The sequence below is a fragment of the Aedes albopictus genome, chromosome 3 (genome assembly GCF_035046485.1).
Source record: "Aedes albopictus strain Foshan chromosome 3, AalbF5, whole genome shotgun sequence".
Lineage (NCBI taxonomy): Eukaryota > Metazoa > Arthropoda > Insecta > Diptera > Culicidae > Aedes > Aedes albopictus.
In genome coordinates, this window is record NC_085138.1 from 152358866 (window position 1) to 152378071 (window position 19206).

Genomic DNA, 19206 nt, shown 5'->3' on the forward strand with positions numbered 1-19206 from the left:
ACTACGGTCTCTATCCGTAGGCTCGTGCGCTCTCTCGCGTTCAACTCTCTGAGTAGGGATTTGTTGACAATCGTTCCTTTTCAGTTCATATAGTTTGTAGATAATGATTTTCCAGTTTTGTATAGGTAATTTATTTTAGTTTGTATCAAATATTAATTTTCCACATTTGGGAAGATTCCCTAATTTATAGCGCGCAGAAATTGAGACATTGCGCGCCGATTATATGAAATCAAGCCATTAAACCATCACGCGCCTCCTACTCCTTCATTTGCCGCTTGGAAGAGTTCGATGGAGCCCCTTGGTATTTCACAACAAGTCAAAGTGGAAAATGCCAGCGGGCGTTTTGCCTCACCCAAAAAGGTGTTTTGCCTGCTGCATTTTCCCGGCACCTAAAAAGTAACACTTTTTTGAATTGTTTATTTGAATGGGAAATTTTGTTGGCACGCGGGTCAAAAGTTTATGTCTATTAGGCAAAGTAGTAAACTGCTTTCCAAGGCAGAATACGACCTTAAAATAAGCATCTTTAGAGATTTATGACCACACATGCTTAGCCGGGGCGTTATCCTCTTTGTGCCGGTGCAGGGGGGGAATCTACGAGAGTGCTTCGGTATGAGTCAGTATTTTTTTGTTAGCAACGAAAAAAGTTTTACCGAAGATTCCCGAAGCTGGGCTGAAATTTCTTATGACAAATCAAATCTGCTGCTGGTGAGTTTTCTGAAAGTCTCGAAACATCACTGAAAAGTAGTAAACACCATCGATATTTGCTACCAGATCGCATCAGAGGGATGCTTGCTAGTAATTGCCTAACGATTTCCTACTTTATTTGAACATTTGCAGAAATTTTCTGTTGTATGGTGCAAAAAGTTTCCATAACAAATTTCAATCGTGAACCAAAAGAACAGAATAAGAATAAGAAACTCAAAAAGTTCACCGAAAAACGGTAAAATTCATCAGCCGCCGGCCACGCACACGACCATACTATCTTTATACCCGACTTCAATTATATCCTGGTGCCGGTGGTGCCTTCGCAGAGCACCAAATCGAAGTCGCGATTTTAAAGCACTCACGTAGGGTACATTTCATATGCAGCTAGTGTATGGCACGCGTGTGCCGAAATTAGTTCCGTTAGAGGTGGTTCGGTCGTGCGGTAGCCAAAGATCGGAGTTGTGCGGTAGCTTAGCAGCTAATCATCCAAATTAGTGCGCGCTTGCTTTTGTGCTTTGTTCGACGACGAGATACACAGACAACCAGCGATGGAGACACATAAATGGGTGAGCTCGTTTCATGCTATTATTTTATTATGAATGTTCGTTGTAAAATAACATGACTTAGACAGTCGTAAACTTTTTTTTTGGTATTCTCTAAAGCACACTTTGTTTAGTCCGTCACTTCAAGTAACGGCGCTGAATCTTTTTTTTTTTGCAGACTAGATTAAGTTTAAAGAAGAAACATTGATAGATCATCTGACGTGAATGATCCATTGTTTGCTTTCCGCGTAAAGCGAACAATAGCACGAAAGTCTTCACGGCATGATTCAAAATCAAAAAGTTATATGGCCAAAGTGAATCATGATTCAACTCTCTCAGCTTTTTGGCACCACTGCCTAGTTTGTTATTGAGTTATACCGCCGCTGTTTTAATCACGTTTTATGCATTGTCATACCCATTCAAAATTCAATCGAACTATTCGACTGTGAATTTAAATATATGAATACGTGTGTGATAGTGTTTGATAATCGTATTCTTCGTGTTAAACCTTATTTGTGTCTATCTTGTTATTGCACTATTCATCGTTGTCATCATTATCCCGTATACATATACCTTGCCGCACCCCGCCCATACCGCTGCTGCCAGCAAGTAACCGTTCGAATTGTTTCTTGCATACAATCCCGATGGATTGCAGGAAGCTGATACTACCACCGCTATAGTCGACATGTTCCGTTCTCAATTCAGCAGCGTCTTCGTTAATGAGGAACTTGACCCGCAGGATGTAGCCAACGCAGCACAGAATGTGCTCAGCTTTCCAACATCTGGAGTGCAGTTCGCTATCACCAACGATGCCGTAATTGCCGCCGGTAAAGATTTGAAGTCCTCCACCGGATGTGGTCCGGATGGCATCCCTTCACTCGTTATTAAACGTTGTATGAGCTCCCTTGCCGTGCCGCTGACTACCGTTTTCAACCTTTCCCTGGAGACCGGTATTTTCCCCAACTGCTGGAAGCAGTCGCACGTTTTTCCAGTTTTTAAGAAAGGCTGTAAAAGAACTGTGTCAAACTACAGAGGTATTGCTTCTTTGTGCGCCACATCGAAGTTGCTGGAGTTGATCGTTTTAAACCAGTTGGTCCAAGGTTACGCACATTATATATCTGAGGATCAGCACGGATTCGTTCCAAAACGATCGACGACCTCCAACCTGACGTGCTTTACGTCCTACCTGATACGCCAGTTTCAAAGCGGCCATCAAGTTGACGCCATCTATACCGACCTTTCTGCCGCCTTTGATAAAATGAATCACCAAATCGCTTTGGCCAAATTTGACAAACTAGGCATGAGCAACAACCTCCTCATCTGGCTTCGATCCTATTTGACCGGACGCAGTATGTCTGTGAAAATTGGTGACTACGTCTCTTCACCGTTCACGGTATGGTCCGGCGTTCCCCAAGGCAGTCATCTTGGACCGTTTTTATTTCTGTTGTATATGAATGATGTCAACTCTATGCTCAAATGCTTGAAACTTTCATATGCTGACGACCTGAAGCTGTATTTCGTGATCAACCAACGTCAAGACGCAGTGTTTTTGCAACAACAGCTTGAAATTTTCGCTGCATGGTGTTCTTTAAATCGGATGTCACTAAATGTGTCGAAATGTTCTGTTATTTCATTCGGCCGTAAAAAGTCCCTTTTCCATTTTGACTACGCTTTGGAAGGTGTCCAGTTGAAGCGCGAATCGACAGTCAAGGATCTAGGAGTCCTGCTTGACTCGAAACTGACATTCAAAGACCACGTCGCCTATGTCGTGGCGAAAGCATCGTCGCAACTTGGTTTCCTCTTTCGCTTTGCCAAAAAGTTCAAGGACATTTTCTGCCTGAAGACGCTGTATTGCTCAATTGTGCGGCCCATCCTGGAGTACTCGGCAGTCATCTGGGCCCCTTTTTACGACAACGATACTCAACGCATCGAAAGAGTTCAGCGAAAATTCATTCGTTTTGCGCTACGTCATCTCAGGTGGAGGAATCCTCTAGTATTGCCTAGCTACGAGAGTCGCTGTCAGCTTATCAATTTGGAAACTCTTAGTGCAAGACGCAACGTGGCCAAAGTCAGCTTTATTGGAGATCTCCTGCAAGGTAACATCGACTGTCCCAATCTGCTTGGAATGCTGCATATTAACACTCGTCGACGTAGTCTGAGGTCTCATCCGTTCCTCAACCTTCCATCAGCAAGCACCAATTACAGCGCTCATGAGCCTATTCGTGATATGTCTCGTCTGTTCAATACTTGTTATTCTGTATTCGATTTTAATGTGTCACGTGAGGTCAATAAGCGTAGTTTTAAGCGTGTTTTTTGTTAATGTTTAGCTGTAATTTTGTAGTTGTATTACTTGTGTCATTGGGGTGAAAATTTTACCTGTTGACTTTATATGTATAAATATAAATATAAATATAAATAAACTCTAAGCGTCGCGTTCAGTTCATTGCTGTGTTGATTGAACTAAAGACTTCTACCATCGACGAACCGACGACGTGTCAGCTAGAACAAATAAATTCAAATTTGTTGTCCCCGACGCCATGGTGAAAAATTGCCGAACACTACCACCTCCTCTATAACGGTTCGCGTTGTTTTGATAACTTGTCTCCAAACCCCTGTGTATTCATATAGGAAAAGGTTCGCGTCTGCGCTGAATTGACAGAAGCGTTCGCTCGCTTTCGCTGGTCGACCGTTAAATTGGGGGGGGGGGGACACTTTTGAAACATCAAGGAGAATACATTTTACTAAGGTGGCGCAGATAAACATTGCAAACCACTGGTTGTCTCTTCCACTCTTCTGGTGTTCTTATGCAATTAAAATAGTGACGTCACTATTTCAGTTCCATAAGAACACCAGAAGAATGGAAGAGACAACCAGTGGTTTGCAATGTTTATCTGCGCCACCTTAGTAAAATGTATTCTCCTTGTTGAAACACCACTGTCACGTCGGTTCGCCGGTGCTTCTACTTCATATTGTGGTGGAGACGCGAGATAAGTTTTTTTTTTTTGAATTGATTAAGTGAGGAAAAATGGACAAGAGTATCGTGTTGTTCTTTGCTTTGCATGTATCACTCCTGTATGGAGCGAGTATCGCAGCATAATCGTCCGCGTTCGCAATTATCTCGCGCGAAAACGAAAACATTAGATGCGCGGGTGTTTAGTATTATGTTGTAACATGTTGTGAATGCATATGGTTTGGTATATTGATGTGTCCTTTGTTGCGCTCAGTTTATTTCTGCGTGGAATGGTATCAAAGTTTCTACTCCCTGATGGGGTGGAGACGCACGACAGGATTTTTTATTAGAAATGTATTCGTATAGAAAAGTGGACAATTGTGCGCGAAAGTTAGTGTATATTAATCCATTGACAAATTACATCACTAACCATAGGTGATTCCAAGATTCACAATGTACCCTACCCTACTAAGAAAAAAACCTTCCTGAGACAAACGTGGAGATGCAGCGATTCGCGGTCTTTATAACAACGTTTTTCTCACTAACATTCCCTCCCATCCTCGATGACCGCAAGGACATGGCCGGCGCCGTTATCGGCGTTGCTAAAATTGAGAGTTCCTTGTGCAATTTCGATTGCTTTGGTCAATCACGGAGTAGCAACTACGAATTGTGTGGTCATCTACGCTAATGCTCATCTACATGAGAATTATTATTTTTCTTAAACATGATCTATTTTGTAATCTAAAGATACTATATCGCAGATACTAGATGCAGAGTTCGAAACTTAATAAAAAAAAAAATATTTTAGATTTTTCCTAAATTTTGATTTTAAATCTTGGACTTTTTTAATAGATGTGTTGTGAAGAATTACAATTGTTTTTGAAATAGCTAAGGTATAAATGGAAAACTTTAAACAATGTGTCTTGAGTAGGACAGTCAGTGTATTGTATCATTACAGTAAAAAATATTGTCATAATAAAAAAATACCTTATTTCACCGCAGTGTTCCTTTACATTTCCAAATGTGTATGATTTTAGAAATTCTGTTATCGATTGTCTGTTAATCGATTGTCTTCAAGAATTTTATAACAATTTTTTCCAGTATTCCATGTTGGACATGTTCTTCCAGGTTGCCTAACATTTCTCTTGATGATAAACCAAGGTCTTCTTCGCAGATTCTCCTAGAGATTTCTCCAAACATTCAACAAGAGATTTAACAAGATATTTTCCTAGGAATTTCTTGAAATGTCTTGAAAGTTAATTTCCCAAAACAATTCAACCATATCAATCAGTTTTACCAAGAATTTCCTTTTTTTTCAAGAAAATAATTGATAAAATTATAAATAATTTCTCAAGACGTTCTTAAAGATTTGACATGCATTTTGTCAAATACTTTTGGAGTAATTTATTTGAGAATTCCAACTATATTTTACCTATTTGAACCCTCCCATGGATTTCTTCAGAGTCCCTCTTTCATTAGTATACTGTCAAGCATTTCAACAGTGTATCAAGGATCCTCCAATAATTATTCCAAAGATTCCACAAACAGTTTTTACTTTCCAGATTACCTTTCCAAACTTCTTCAAGAGATTTTTCGAAAAATCTCCCAGGTATTGCTCCGGTAGATTCTCAAGAAATTGATTTGAGTTTTTTTTTCAAAAATTTCACTTGGCATTTCTATTACAAATTTCTACCTTAACCCGTAAACACCCGGGATGATATACTTTTGGTAGAAATGCAATATCTTCTTTGTTTTAAAATATTTTACCCCGGATTTTTTTTATAGTCAAGGGGAATAGTTGTGCTAAGAAATGCATGGTACCTCCCCCCTTTACACCCTCCCCCCTTTTGCGGAGAGCCGAAAATACGTGGCTTTTTTGTATTTTTTATAAATTCTGCATGTTTTTGCTCAAATTTCATCGTTTTGCTAAGGATCAATAGTTTTCACTGATCCTAGACATGCAATGTATTACTACCCATCACAGTCTGTTGAAGTTTTGATCCCAGAGCTATTCTAAGGCCTCCAAAATACTCCGAAGTTTGTGACACAAATCTAACATTCTCAACCAAATTTTATGCACGATGAATGATCACAGAACATAGTCTACGGTACTCAAAAAGCCTCAAAGCACCCCTAGAAAATTCACGGTACATGACTTGGGTGATCTAAGTCATCCAAACTACTCTGGAATTTATTTTATTAAGATCTAAAACATCTACCATCGTTTGTGTTCACTCTGTTCAAGAAATTTAGTCACGTTGATGTCCATTAGACCTCACTATGCTATGAGCAACTTCATATTGTGGTAGTTGGACATTCCGTGAAATACAAATGGCCTCCAATGCACTTTGAAGTTTGGGTTACGATATCTACATACTGTATCATGCTTTAGTTGTGAAAAATATTCGTGGAATGTAGTCTATACTGATGATGGAACCTCAGTGCACATCTATAATGCTTTTGGTATACTCATGGGATATTCCAGGCTTTCCAAACTATTCTGGAGTCAGGAACTCCAAGGTTTACAGGCTCTACTCTTGTTTTTCTTCACTCTAGCGGCATAATTCTTTCACGGTTGTGCCTCTATTTGTTGTTATTTGGGTGTCTGCTGGCATAAAAATGGACCCAATGTATTTTAAAGTATGGGTCGCAATATCTGGAAAACTTAGAATATTTTTATTGTAGCGAATGCTCTCGGAATATAAGCTACGCTACTCTTAGAACCACAGAGTACAATTCTGATTACTTAGCAACATTTACTTGGTGATCTAGGTCAGTCAAACTGTTCTGGAGTTAAGACCTTCAAGCTCTACCAGCTCTACTCTTGTATCTCTTTGCTTTATCGATGTAATTCTTCCACGATTACCTCTGTTGTATCTCATAATATGTTGAGTATTTCTTTGTGTTCCTTGTGCATCCACTGACATACAAATGATCTTTCTGTTATTTGGAAGTGTCGGAAATTACCCAAGAATTCCTCTAGGCGTTCCTCGAAAATTCCTTCAGAAGTCCCTCAGTAGTTCATCGTGATGTTCTCCGAGAACATCTACGAGTCCTAGGGAATGCTTCAGGACTTCCCGTTAAATTCTTCAGGAGTTTCCCAGCAGTTTCTCGAAAATTTCATCAGGAGCCATGAACCTTGGAGTTCCTCCAGTAAGTATTCCAGGGATTCCTCCAGGAATTTTCCTGGGAATTTCTCCAGGGATTGCTCCAGCGATTTGTCAAGAAATTCTTCCAGGGATTCCTTAAAGGGGTTCTTTTAGGAATACCTTCAAAGATTCCTTCGCGAATCCCTCCATGGACTCAACAAGGAATTCATTCAGGTATTCCTCCAGGAATTCCTATCTGCTCCTTCAGTAATTCATCCAAGATTTCCACCAACAACTAATCCAGGGATTTCTTCTGTATTCAAGGGATTCTTCCAGAAATTCTTCCAGGGATTCCTCCAGAGTTTCCTTCAAAAATTTTTTCAGGGAATACTCCAGGAATTTCTCCAGGGAATTTTTCCGGGTAATCTTCCCCGTTAATTTCTCCAGAAATTCCTCCAGGAATACCTCCAGGATTTTTTTCTGGAATAACTGCTAATTATGAATTCATCAAGAGATTCCAATTCCTTCACGGAGTCCTCCAGATATATTTCCATTAGTTCCTTCAGGAATACCTCCAGGAATTCCAACACAAAATTATCCTAGTATACCTCCAGCAATTCCAACAAGGGTTCTTCCCGGAATTCCTGCTTAAAGTCTTTCAGGAATTCTATCAGTCATTACTCCAGGGATTCCTCCAGGAATTCTTCCTTAATATACTCCAGGATATATTTCAGAAATTCCTCCAGCAAATACTCCAGGAGATTCTAAAAGAATTACTCCAGTAATTTCTCAAGGAGTTACTCTACGAATTCCTCCTAGAATTACTACAGGAGATCACCTAGGAATTGTTCCGGGAAACACCTCAACAATTCCTTCAAAAAATATTCTAGGAATTCCTCCAGGAATAGCTGCAGGAATTCCTACGGAAATTGCTGTAGGAATTACTACAGGAATTTCTCCAGAAATTCTTTTTTTTAGTTTTTTTTTGTATTTGTGAATTTTAACTTAATGCTAATTCTTCACACCTCCAGAAATTCCTTAAATTCCAGTTTTTGCGGGAAATACCTAACGTGAATTCGGAATTACTCGCATGAATTACTTCATGAATTCTTACAGGAAATACTTCATAAAATCCTCCAGGAATATCTCCAAAAAGTAAAAATTGAAAAACATAACTTCAAAATTTCCTCGCAGTTCAAGGAAATTCTTCAGGAATTCCTCTAAGACTTTCCCTGGGGAATTCTTTAAAAATTCCTTCACAAATTACTACATGAATTCTTGCAGAAAGTACACCAGGAATTCCTCCAGGGTATTCTCCAGACATTTGTTCAAGAAATTCTTACGGAAATTCCTGGAAGTTTTCCTGTAGGAATTCTTATAGGAATTCCAGAAAAAATCTTCAAAAAATTCCTGGAAAAATTCCTAGAGAGATTCTTGGAGGAATTCTTGAAAGATTTCTTGGAGGTATTGCTGAAGGAATTCATGGAAAAGAATTCTAGAAGGGATTGTTGGAGGAGTTTTTAATGGAAGTCTTGGAGAAGTTCCTGGACGAATTCTTGCAGGATTTCCAGAAGGAATTCTTGGAGGAATTCCTGTAGGTATTCCTGTAGGCATTTCAGGAGGAATTTCTAGTGGAAGTCTTGGAGAAGTTCCTGGACGAATTCTTGGAGGATTTTCAGAAGGAATTCTTGGAGGAATTCCTGTAGGTATTCCTGTAGGCATTTCAGGAGGAATTTCTGATGGTATTTATTGAAAATCTCTGGAGGAATTTCTAGAGAAATTTATAAAGGAATCCTTGACAAAATTCCGGAGAAAGGTCTTGGAGAAATTCTTATTAGAGTTCCTGTTGGACTTCTTAAAATAATTTCTGGAAAAAATCCTGGACGGATTCTTGAAGGAATATCTGGAGAAATTTAAGGTAGGATTTTTTGGAGAAAGTTTTGGAGGAATTCTTGTAGTATTCCCTCGAGAAATATTGGAGGAATTCTTGGAAGAAGTCTCGGATCAGTTCTTGGCGAAATCTTTGCAGTTATTCTCGATGGAATCCCTGGAGTTGTTCCGAGAGTATTTTCTTGAAGAATTTATGGAGGTTTCCTGAAGAATCTAGAAGGTATTCATAAAGGAATTTATGGAGGATCTGGCGAAATTCCTGAAGGGATTATTGGCAGAAATCTTAGAGGGTTCTCTGGTAAAATTCTTAGGAAAGGTCCAGTAGGAGTTTTTGAAATTCTTGGAGGGACTCTTGGAAGAATTCTAGGGGACTTCCGTGGAATCCTCGGGGAATTTTCGGAGGAATTTCTGAGGAACTTTCGGAGGAATTCCAGCATACCTCCTGATGAAATTTTCGAGAAACTGTTGGAAAACTCCTGAAGAATTTCACGGGAAGTCCTGAGGTATTCCCTAGAAACTCGTAGAGGTATTCTTGGAGAACATCACGATGAACTTCTGAGGGACTCCTGGAGGAGTTCTTGGGTAATTTCCGACACTTTCATATACCATAAAGATCATTTGGATGCACAAGGAACACAAAGAAATACTCAACATATTTTGAGATACAAAAGAGGTAATCGTGGAAGAATTACATCGATAAAGTAAAGAGATACAAGAGTAGAGCTGGCAGAGCTTGAAGGTCTTAACTCCAGAACAGTTTGGATGACCTAAATCACCAAGTGAATGTTGCTAAGTTATCAGAATTGCACTCTTAGATAGCGTATTATGTTCCGTAGCCTAAGTAGCCTAAGATTTACAGATATTGCAACCCATACTTTAAAATACATTGGGTCCATTTGTATGCCAGTAGACACCCAAATAGTAACAAATAGAGATACTCGTAATATAATAAAATGCAACAGACACAATCGTGAAAGAATTATGCCGTTAGAGTGAAGAAAAACAAGAGTAGAGCCTGTAGGCCTTGAAGTTCCTAACTCCAGAATAGTTTGGAAAGCCTGGAATATCCCATGAGTGTACCAAAAGCATTATAGATGTGCACTGAGGTTCCATCATCAGTATAGACTACATTCCACGAATATTTTTCACAACTAAAGCATGATACAGTATGTAGATATCGTAACCCAAACTTCAAAGTGCATTGGAGGCCATTTGTATTTCACGGAATGTCCAACTACCACAATATGAAGTTGCTCATAGCATAGTGAGGTCTAATGGACATCAACGTGACTAAATTTCTTGAACAGAGTGAACACAAACGATGGTAGATGTTTTAGATCTTAATAAAATAAATTCCAGAGTAGTTTGGATGACTTAGATCACCCAAGTCATGTACCGTGAATTTTCTAGGGGTGCTTTGAGGCTTTTTGAGTACCGTAGACTATGTTCTGTGATCATTCATCGTGCATAAAATTTGGTTGAGAATGTTAGATTTGTGTCACAAACTTCGGAGTATTTTGGAGGCCTTAGAATAGCTCTGGGATCAAAACTTCAACAGACTATGATGGGTAGTAATACATTGCATGTCTAGGATCAGTGAAAACTATTGATCCTTAGCAAAACGATGAAATTTGAGCAAAAACATGCAGAATTTATAAAAAATAAAATAAAAAAAAGCCACGTATTTTCGGCTCTCCGCAAAAGGGGGGAGGGTGTAAAGGGGGGAGGTACCATGCATTTCTTAGCACAACTATTCCCCTTGACTATAAAAAAAATCCAGGGTAAAATATTTTAAAACAAAGAAGATATTGCATTTCTACGAAAAGTAAATCGTCCCGGGTGTTTACGGGTTAACTTCGAATAGAGCATATCTAATTGTAATTGTAATTGTAATTGCTCAATCCACACCCAGGCCGACAACTGTCAGCCCATCTGCTTGTAGGCAGATGTGGACCTACTAAGCCTCCCCCGTATCCTACACCGAATTAGCACACCGGGATCTTCCACAGGCAGGCGCTGGCGTTACCAGTCCCAACAAGTGTCAGATACATTCAATAGAGGAGGTAGAGGATGTAGGAAGATGTTGGAATAGGATAGGAAGAGGCAGAAAATGAAGAGATAGTAGAGAGGTTTCGATTTTGTTGCTGAAACGAGAAAAAGAAAGAATGATAAAGAACAGTAGCGATATGTTCATAGATTATGATTTGGTCGATAATTTCTCATCTATTTTGTTTCCATATCGTTGCATCGGTGATCATTTTCATCGCATTTCCCGTTTTTTTAGGGCCATCTCACGTTTTTTTTTCGTCATGTCCTCTTTGCCGGTTGGCGACGTTCGGGATGTAAGTAGAAAAGCATGCATTTAATATGATTAGAACGACAGTAATTGTGATTGCTCAGTACTTCCAGCCCATTTGTCCGCAGTACATATCAGGATTCCGTTTTAACAAGTCCTACACAGAATTAGATCCACAGACATTCCTAACTAGCGTCAGATAAGTTCAATTGAGGATAGGAAGCGGCAAAATGAGAAGACAATAGAGAAGGTTTGGTTCATTGGTAGCTGTGTTCATGTGATGTTTGTCTGACATTGCAAAACTATTTTCCGTAAGTGTTTCTCCACCCCAAATTTAATACCGGAAAAATACCTGATCAAATGTATGATTTCGCAATTCTATGCCCACATTGAAATGCTTTTGTTAATACACATTTTATCAAGAAGGAATAATGTTGTTTACTGTTATAAATAATTCAGTTAAAGAGCAGCTAATGTATTGTAATTTAGAAAAAACCTACAGAAAATGTCTCAATAAAAAGTTACCTCTAGTTCAACTAACTACACAAACTAAAAAGTGTTATTATATTTTACCAATCATTTCATCCTAATCTTGACCCTAACATAGCTATGCGCTTAGTGTAAGTAGACGCCACTTATGATTTTGGTTGGACAATGACCAAAATAGTGTTGTTTCGACAATAGTCATATAGAGATAAGTGACATTTCAACACACGAACACTAGCGCAAATTTTTCCTCACACAAAAGTGCACGCCGATTGAAAGGCTATTCAGATTGCATATGCAAATATTACCCAATCGAATTGGGTAAAACGGGTAAATAATGATAAAACTAACGTCCGGGGCAAGAGTGCAAATATTTTCCTCGCAGTTTCACAACTACATCTACAAAAAAGGCACGCATACATTCGAACGTGATTACCTCTATACTATGCCCTACGACCAAGGGGACGGCAACCAATTGTTTCACTATGGAGTTTGACAGGTTGGATTGTGCCTCCTTACGTGGAGCATAAATTTATGCTCCAGCCAAAATATTCACCAACACAGTCGTGAAATAGGAATGTTTACCTTTTTACGAGGGATATCGGTGCAAAGCGCTTACATCACATTAGATCTCATAAAAGTGTTAACCATGAAAAAGTGGCATTAATTGATGCTTTTCAATTTCAGAGTGTCGATGTTTAGGTAAAGTTCCTATAGAGAGTGGGATTTGCTTGTGAAAAGACACATAACCCCTCTGTTCGCAAACTTTGTTCGCCAAAGTGCGTTTTTCCTTATTTTCTCCCGCTGCTGTATTGCCCATTGCATGGTGACGTCATCAAGAAATCGCTCTCTTTTTCTCCTACGGGAAATTAGAAAACATCAGGACCAACACCTGTCAAATTTGACAGGTACTGGTCCTGTTGTTTTCAAACTCTCTGAAGGAGCAAAAGAGATAGAATTTCGCCGTGAGGTGGTCTATTGAGTGAATGTTGGTATTAGTGAGCACTGGCTGGGCATTCTAAGTGGCAACAAAATCAGATCACCGTAGCATCCCCGTGCCTACGACATTGACGATTCTATTGTCTATGGCTCACCTATGTATTTCGCGTCACCCAGCAGGGACTTGGTCTGGTACCCAATTCAGTATATTCGCTCCACGTAATGTACCGCACCTCTTTTGATTTGTGATATATTACGCGGAACATTACTCTCTTCATTCGGATGGCGGCTATGTAACCCATTGGATTAAAAGCCTCCATCAAACATGAAGCGATTGATCGGAGACTGAAGACTCTATACCAAATTTGGCTCAGAGACAGGTAACACAGCGCAACATTTTTTTGTCTCAAAAGCAAACTTGTGTGTCTCTGACAGATTTTGGGCCGCTGAATCCGAATCTGGGCTCAGAATTGCTCCAGCACGTCACAATTTTGAGCTATACCTCAATTTATAGGGCAAAATACGTTATTTTAGGCTTTTTTGACTGCAAGCCATCAAGCAAGGAAATATTATTTTTAAGCAATCAAGATGTAAATTGGTCAATTAACATTTAAATTAACGACTCATCCAAAATATTTCGTTTTAACAAATGAAAGTTGATAGATTTAAGCAATTTATGCTAGTGAGTAAACTTGCATGCAGCTTTTAGAGGGTGACTTGTATGGGAAATATCGTACCTAACATAAATCGCTTTAAACTATCAAATTCGTTTTGGTAAAACGAAATATTTTGCATGAGTCGTTTATTGACCAATTTACCTTTTGATTACTTTGAAAAGATAGTTGCTGCCAAAAAAGCTAAAAGCGGATATTTTGCCCAATAAATTGAGGTATAGCTCAAAATTGTGACGTGCTGAAGCAAATCTGAGCCCGGATTCGGATTCAGCGGCCCAAACTCTGTCAGAGACACCTAAGTTCGCTCTTGAGATAGACCAAAAGTTAATTTTTGTTACGCTGTGTAATCAGTGAGGTCAGTTTTTCTCGTTTGTCAGAGACGATTGATACGCATTAAGACAAACTTTCCACTGCATCTGCCAGCAATAATCGGTGATCGATCAACATTCCGAGTACCCCAATTTACACAACAATGCCAAGGATCACCGCTCATGCTTTACAATATACCTAGTTGGAAAAATTAGAACAACACCTGGCCACAATGATGCATAAAGCACTAAAGCGGACTGGAAGTGTAGGTGAGCCAGCCCCACCAACTTCGAATAGAGCATATCTAATATGTATAAATTTTCCAAGACTACAGAAAATATGAGCTTCTTACTAAATGTGGCTTATATTGGATTTTGGTTTTTCCACCATAGATGCTCTAATAGCAGGACTCATTCGCATATAATTGTTAGGCATGGTTTAGTTTTCATTTTGTTCGAGATTTTACTCGCGTTTTCTGAATTTTGAATGTTAATTACTTGCACATAACAATAGAACTTCTGGTACAAACAATCGCATTCAAGTATTTTTATGTCATTTTGAGCGCTGAACAGTTCAAGCTTAAATCATAAAATTGAACAGTTATAATGTTATGTTGTTGGGGAATTCAAAAAATATATAAATGATTTTTTTTAAAGCCACCATAAATTGTCAGCCTCCTAGATCCATTGAGCCAAAAGTCTACTTCACTTGGGTTGTTTATGATAAATGATATTTTTTGATATTGTTAGAACTTTGACAATGGTGCTCTTCCAGTAAAATTAACTGTTCACAAAATTAGAAAAGTGAGAAAATAGAAAATAGCAATATCAGTGTTCCGATTTAATTAAATGGTTAATTTCTAGAAAACCGGAAAAAATTTTGAGGTACCGGGAAATAGCCGGGAATTTATTTTACCGAATTGAGTGGCCACCCTGTGTAGGGGAACAGCTCAGAATTTGTCATTTTTGATATTTTGATAGCACATGAGGAAAAACTAAACTATGAAAACTTTCATCTCACATAGAACCGTTCCGAAATTCGATCATTTATCAAATTGGTGTAACGAATTAGCGTTAGAAAATAGTCATCCAAAACTCATGAAACAGATAGCCCTTCAGACTTTTGCAAGATACAGCAATCATAATTCATTTAATTTTGTTAATAGGCCTTTTCATTTGACGTCTTAAATCAGCTGATTTTTCGGGTCTTTGACAGTTCTTCTATGGAGATGACAGACCCGTGCTAGCATCTGTTGTTTAAGCCTTGTAAACAAATGCATAGACGGACCTGTCACATGAAAAGGCCTATATTGTATGTTGCTTTCATAACAAAACGCGCTATCACCTTCCAGTCGGCATTTCTGAATCATCGCAACGAATCAAGCACCACCTCTACTGCTGTTTGTTTTAGTGAGATCGGAGAAACGTCAGATTCCCGCCTGCTGATTGGCTGCGACGACTCTGGCGACGGTTTCATCCACGACGGATTCAAATCGTCGCGTTCGATAAGGGAGGAAACCGTCAATAATGAGTTTAATAAGAAAGCTTGCTGTACTTCAAGAATTTAATTCGCAATATTCGAGGTGTGTCCCTGTTGTACGAAACCAATATCGTCGGTTGCCGTTGGATTCAAATCAATGTCTGGTCACAGCACGACGAGGTTAAATGAGAATTTACTGATTAATAACATTGAAGAACTCACCTTTGTAAATAAGACACTTCCCTGGTGCCAGCCCGACCGACAGCATGGGTGCTGTCCTCAAGGCTCGTTTCTCCTCGGCAGGGTGCTGTAATAAAATTACTCGACTTGTGGGCACAAGTGGCTGCGGCGGTAATGCCGAACACCAACAGACCGGCACCGGTCGCCTAAAATAATTGCATAAAGAAGTTAAAACACCGATTGCGTTCAGTCATTGATGGTGGACGATACTCACTGGCAGTTGCTGCATTTGTCGCGCATTTTAGGTGGATCGGCCGGAATGTTGGCCAGATCGGCCCAAACGGTTCCCTCGGCGAACAAATCCGTCATTTTTCCTGTTTGAATGGGATTTCTTTCAATTCTGAGCAAGAAGCACGTTTGGGCACATCCACACACAGTGAACGCCGGGATATCAAGAACACGACGACACGATTGTTGTTGTTTACGTTTTGGTTTGTTTTCAACGCCATTCGTTGGGTGACGCATGCGTCACGGTGACATGGATAGGCGACAGTGCGAAAGTTTTCAGAGGGCTGTTTGGTTTGTGTCTTTGCTTTGCATATAATATGTTTATAACAGAAATAAACATGATAATATCTTAGTATCACACCAATTATGAAAAATGTTTTAGGTTGTTGATAATTAATTCTCTTTGAAATTGTGCGCACAGCACACACATTAAATCTCATTTCACTGCCATATGCGTTTACGCCGCAAGTAAAGAAATATCTTAAGTTACAATTTACATACCTATACTTAAAAAAAGTATTTGACGTGTGTCAATCCTGCTGCCTACCCTGGTCAAGCGGGAAAATCATTCATTCATAAACAGACATTCATTCGTTGATAACAGCGTTGAAAATTTGCCGGCGAAAGATGAATCATTACTGTTTGATTGTTTGCTACGATCGGATGTGTTCTACAAGTGCAGTTGCTCTCTAAGATATCTAATTTATTGAAATTGAAATTTACAGGCTATTTGGAGCGAATATCTATAACAGCTGGTTTCAATTTATTGGTCAAGTGGAATCGGCAACAAAATGGGACAGACAAGGTCCCGTTTCCATCTGGACGTCAACCCATTCAACCTGCAAAGGTGGCAGGATATCTGGTGAGTTTGATCGTGTTTGTTCACGTTAGCAGTACTGCACATATAATTTTACGCGGGAAAATACAAATTGTTCCAGAACGTGTTGGACGTACATAGATCCTCAGAAATTTGATTAAGGAAACGTCTTTCAGCTTGGTCAGTCAGTGAGCTGAAATTAAGTGTTTTGTGAATTGTAAATTGTAGACACAAAGTGTACACATCGAATGTACTTGACCATCACGGATAAGGATCAAATTCGATTGGTTTTTGTGAACCAGGGCAAACGACATCAATTTTCACAACCCAGAAAAGTCGGCATATCTACTGATACGATGTCAAAGCTTTTGCGGGGGTTTCCGGGGTTTTCGTCTTTTTTTAGAATATTTCGGCCTGGCAAAACTTGTGTCAACCCTAGGGAATGAAATTTTCAACAAATTGAGAGGAAAACGACCAAAGCTAGCCAAAAACTGAAACTCGCTCTTGCCATTTTCGCTATCCAACTTTATCACCTTGCCGGCTATCGCGATAATTATCAGAAGGCAAATAAAAAAAATTGTGCCGCCAACGAGATTTGAACCAAGACCCTCCACAAAAATGTTTCTTAGCGCGCAAGAAATTTGAGGCATAAAAGCTACCTTTGGTGGCGACGACAAAACAGAAAGGCGAGCAAAGAGCAGAGAGTAAACCAGTCAGCTTTTTATTGCTGATGATAATCCATTTTCGGCGCTGCGGGATGAGCGAGAACACACTTTCGGGAGAAATCTGGGTTTGAATTTATCGCACGTCCACAGACAAACAGACGTACCACTTGCGAAATTTTCATCGACCACGCTTTTAACGATCATTTTAAATTATCATAGTTGTGGTGTTCACAACCAGAGGCGCGCGCATCATTTTCCTATGTGTTTGACATTTTACACTAGCGCCTTATGTTGATGATATTGCACAACACAGTGATTCGTGCAACTTTTCCACCAGGTGATGGTAGTGTGAACTGGGCGATGGATTTCCATGAAAATCGTTCAAGGTGTTACGTCTGTTTGTCTGTGGCACGTCTTTTTTCGCCGATAATGCGTGTGAGAGAGCTTTCTATTATCGCGACCGTGATCGATAACACAGCGCAACATTTTTTTGTCTCAAGAGCAAACTTATGTGTCTCCGAAGGTTTTTGGGCCGCTGAATCCGAATCCGGGCTCAGATTTGCTCCAACACGTCACAATTTTGAGCTATACCTCAATTTATAGGGCAAAATATGCGATTTTGGGCTTTTTTGACTGCAAGCCATTAAACATGGAAATATTTGTTTTGAGCAATCAAAAGGTTAATTGGTCAATTAACATCTAAATTAACGACTCATGAAAAATATTTCGTTTTAGCTAATCAAATTTGATAGATTTTTTAACAATCAACAACCGTAACCTCTGTCTTGTGGTGAGCCAGCTCCAGTTTCCTGGACCGCATCCACGCCTCCACAACATTTATCGAGTGGTTGGTAATCAGCTTCACCTCCTCGATCGTTTCACCGTAGACTTCGAGCGTAATGTCGTCGGCAAATCCGACAATTTCCACTCCCACTGGGTACTCTAACCTCAACACCTCGTCGTACATGACATTCCATAACACCGGACCCAGGATGGAACCTTGCGGGACTCCTGAGGTTATGTGAAAGCACTTCCGACCCACCTCCGTGTCGTAGACTAGTACACGATTCTGAAAGTAACTTCCGAGAATCTTGTACAAGTACTCCGGTATCCCCAGACGCAAGAGCGCATCGGCAATAGCAGACCAGCTGGCGCAATTGAACGCATTCCTTACATCCAGAGTCACTACCGCGCAAAAGCGAATTCCCCTCCTCTTAGGCTCGAGTGCTTTCTCGGCGGTTTTTGTAACCGACAAGATAGCGTCTACGGTGGACCTCCCCTTTCGGAAGCCGTACTGGTTGCTCGAAAGACCATTTTCGCCCTCAGTGAACCTCAACATTCTATTGAGGATGATCTTTTCGAGCACCTTCCCCGCCATGTCAATCATGCATATTGGTCTATATGCCGACGGGTCTCCGAGTGGTTTCTCCGCCTTTGGCAATAGTACCAGGCTCTGCCTCTTCCAAGCTTCTGGGAAAACTCCCTCGTCCAGGCATTTCTGCATAGCAGACCTGAACATCTCGGGAGCCTCTGCAATAGCTACTTTTAAGGCCAGGTTCGGAACTCCGTCCGGACCTGGGGCCTTACTTACGCTAAGGGACTTAGCTATCCCCGCAAGTTCCACATCGGTGACCCTCTCCTCATCGCCAGCCCCAGTCTCTGGCTGTCCTACGAAAGGAGGACAAGGACTAGGATCATTACGCGGAAAAAGTCCTCCAATGATCCCCTCCATTATCTCTGGAGATTATTCTGTAGGAGCCATCACACATCTCGTCTTGGACATAAAGATCCTGTAGGCGTCACCCCACGGGTTCGCATTGGCACTCTGACAGAGACCCTCAAAGCAGGCCTTTTTGCTTGCTCTTATCTCGGTCTTAAGGTGGTCGCTGTGAGTGTA

The 19206-nt window shown here is 40.1% G+C and overlaps 1 protein-coding gene across 1 annotated transcript in view; it reads right to left on the reverse strand.

Annotated features, from left to right (window-relative positions):
• The window catches only part of LOC109404422 (tRNA-uridine aminocarboxypropyltransferase 2), an 18099-nt gene extending 2100 nt beyond the window's left edge, over positions 1-15999 (reverse strand). The window contains exons 1-2 of the mRNA XM_019677297.3: positions 15814-15999; positions 15582-15745 (exon numbers count right to left, since the gene is read on the reverse strand). Of these exons, the coding sequence (XP_019532842.2) occupies positions 15582-15745; positions 15814-15908 (259 nt within the window). The 5' untranslated portion in view covers positions 15909-15999. The remainder of the gene's footprint in view (positions 1-15581; positions 15746-15813) is intronic.
• Positions 16000-19206: the final 3207 nt, after the last annotated feature.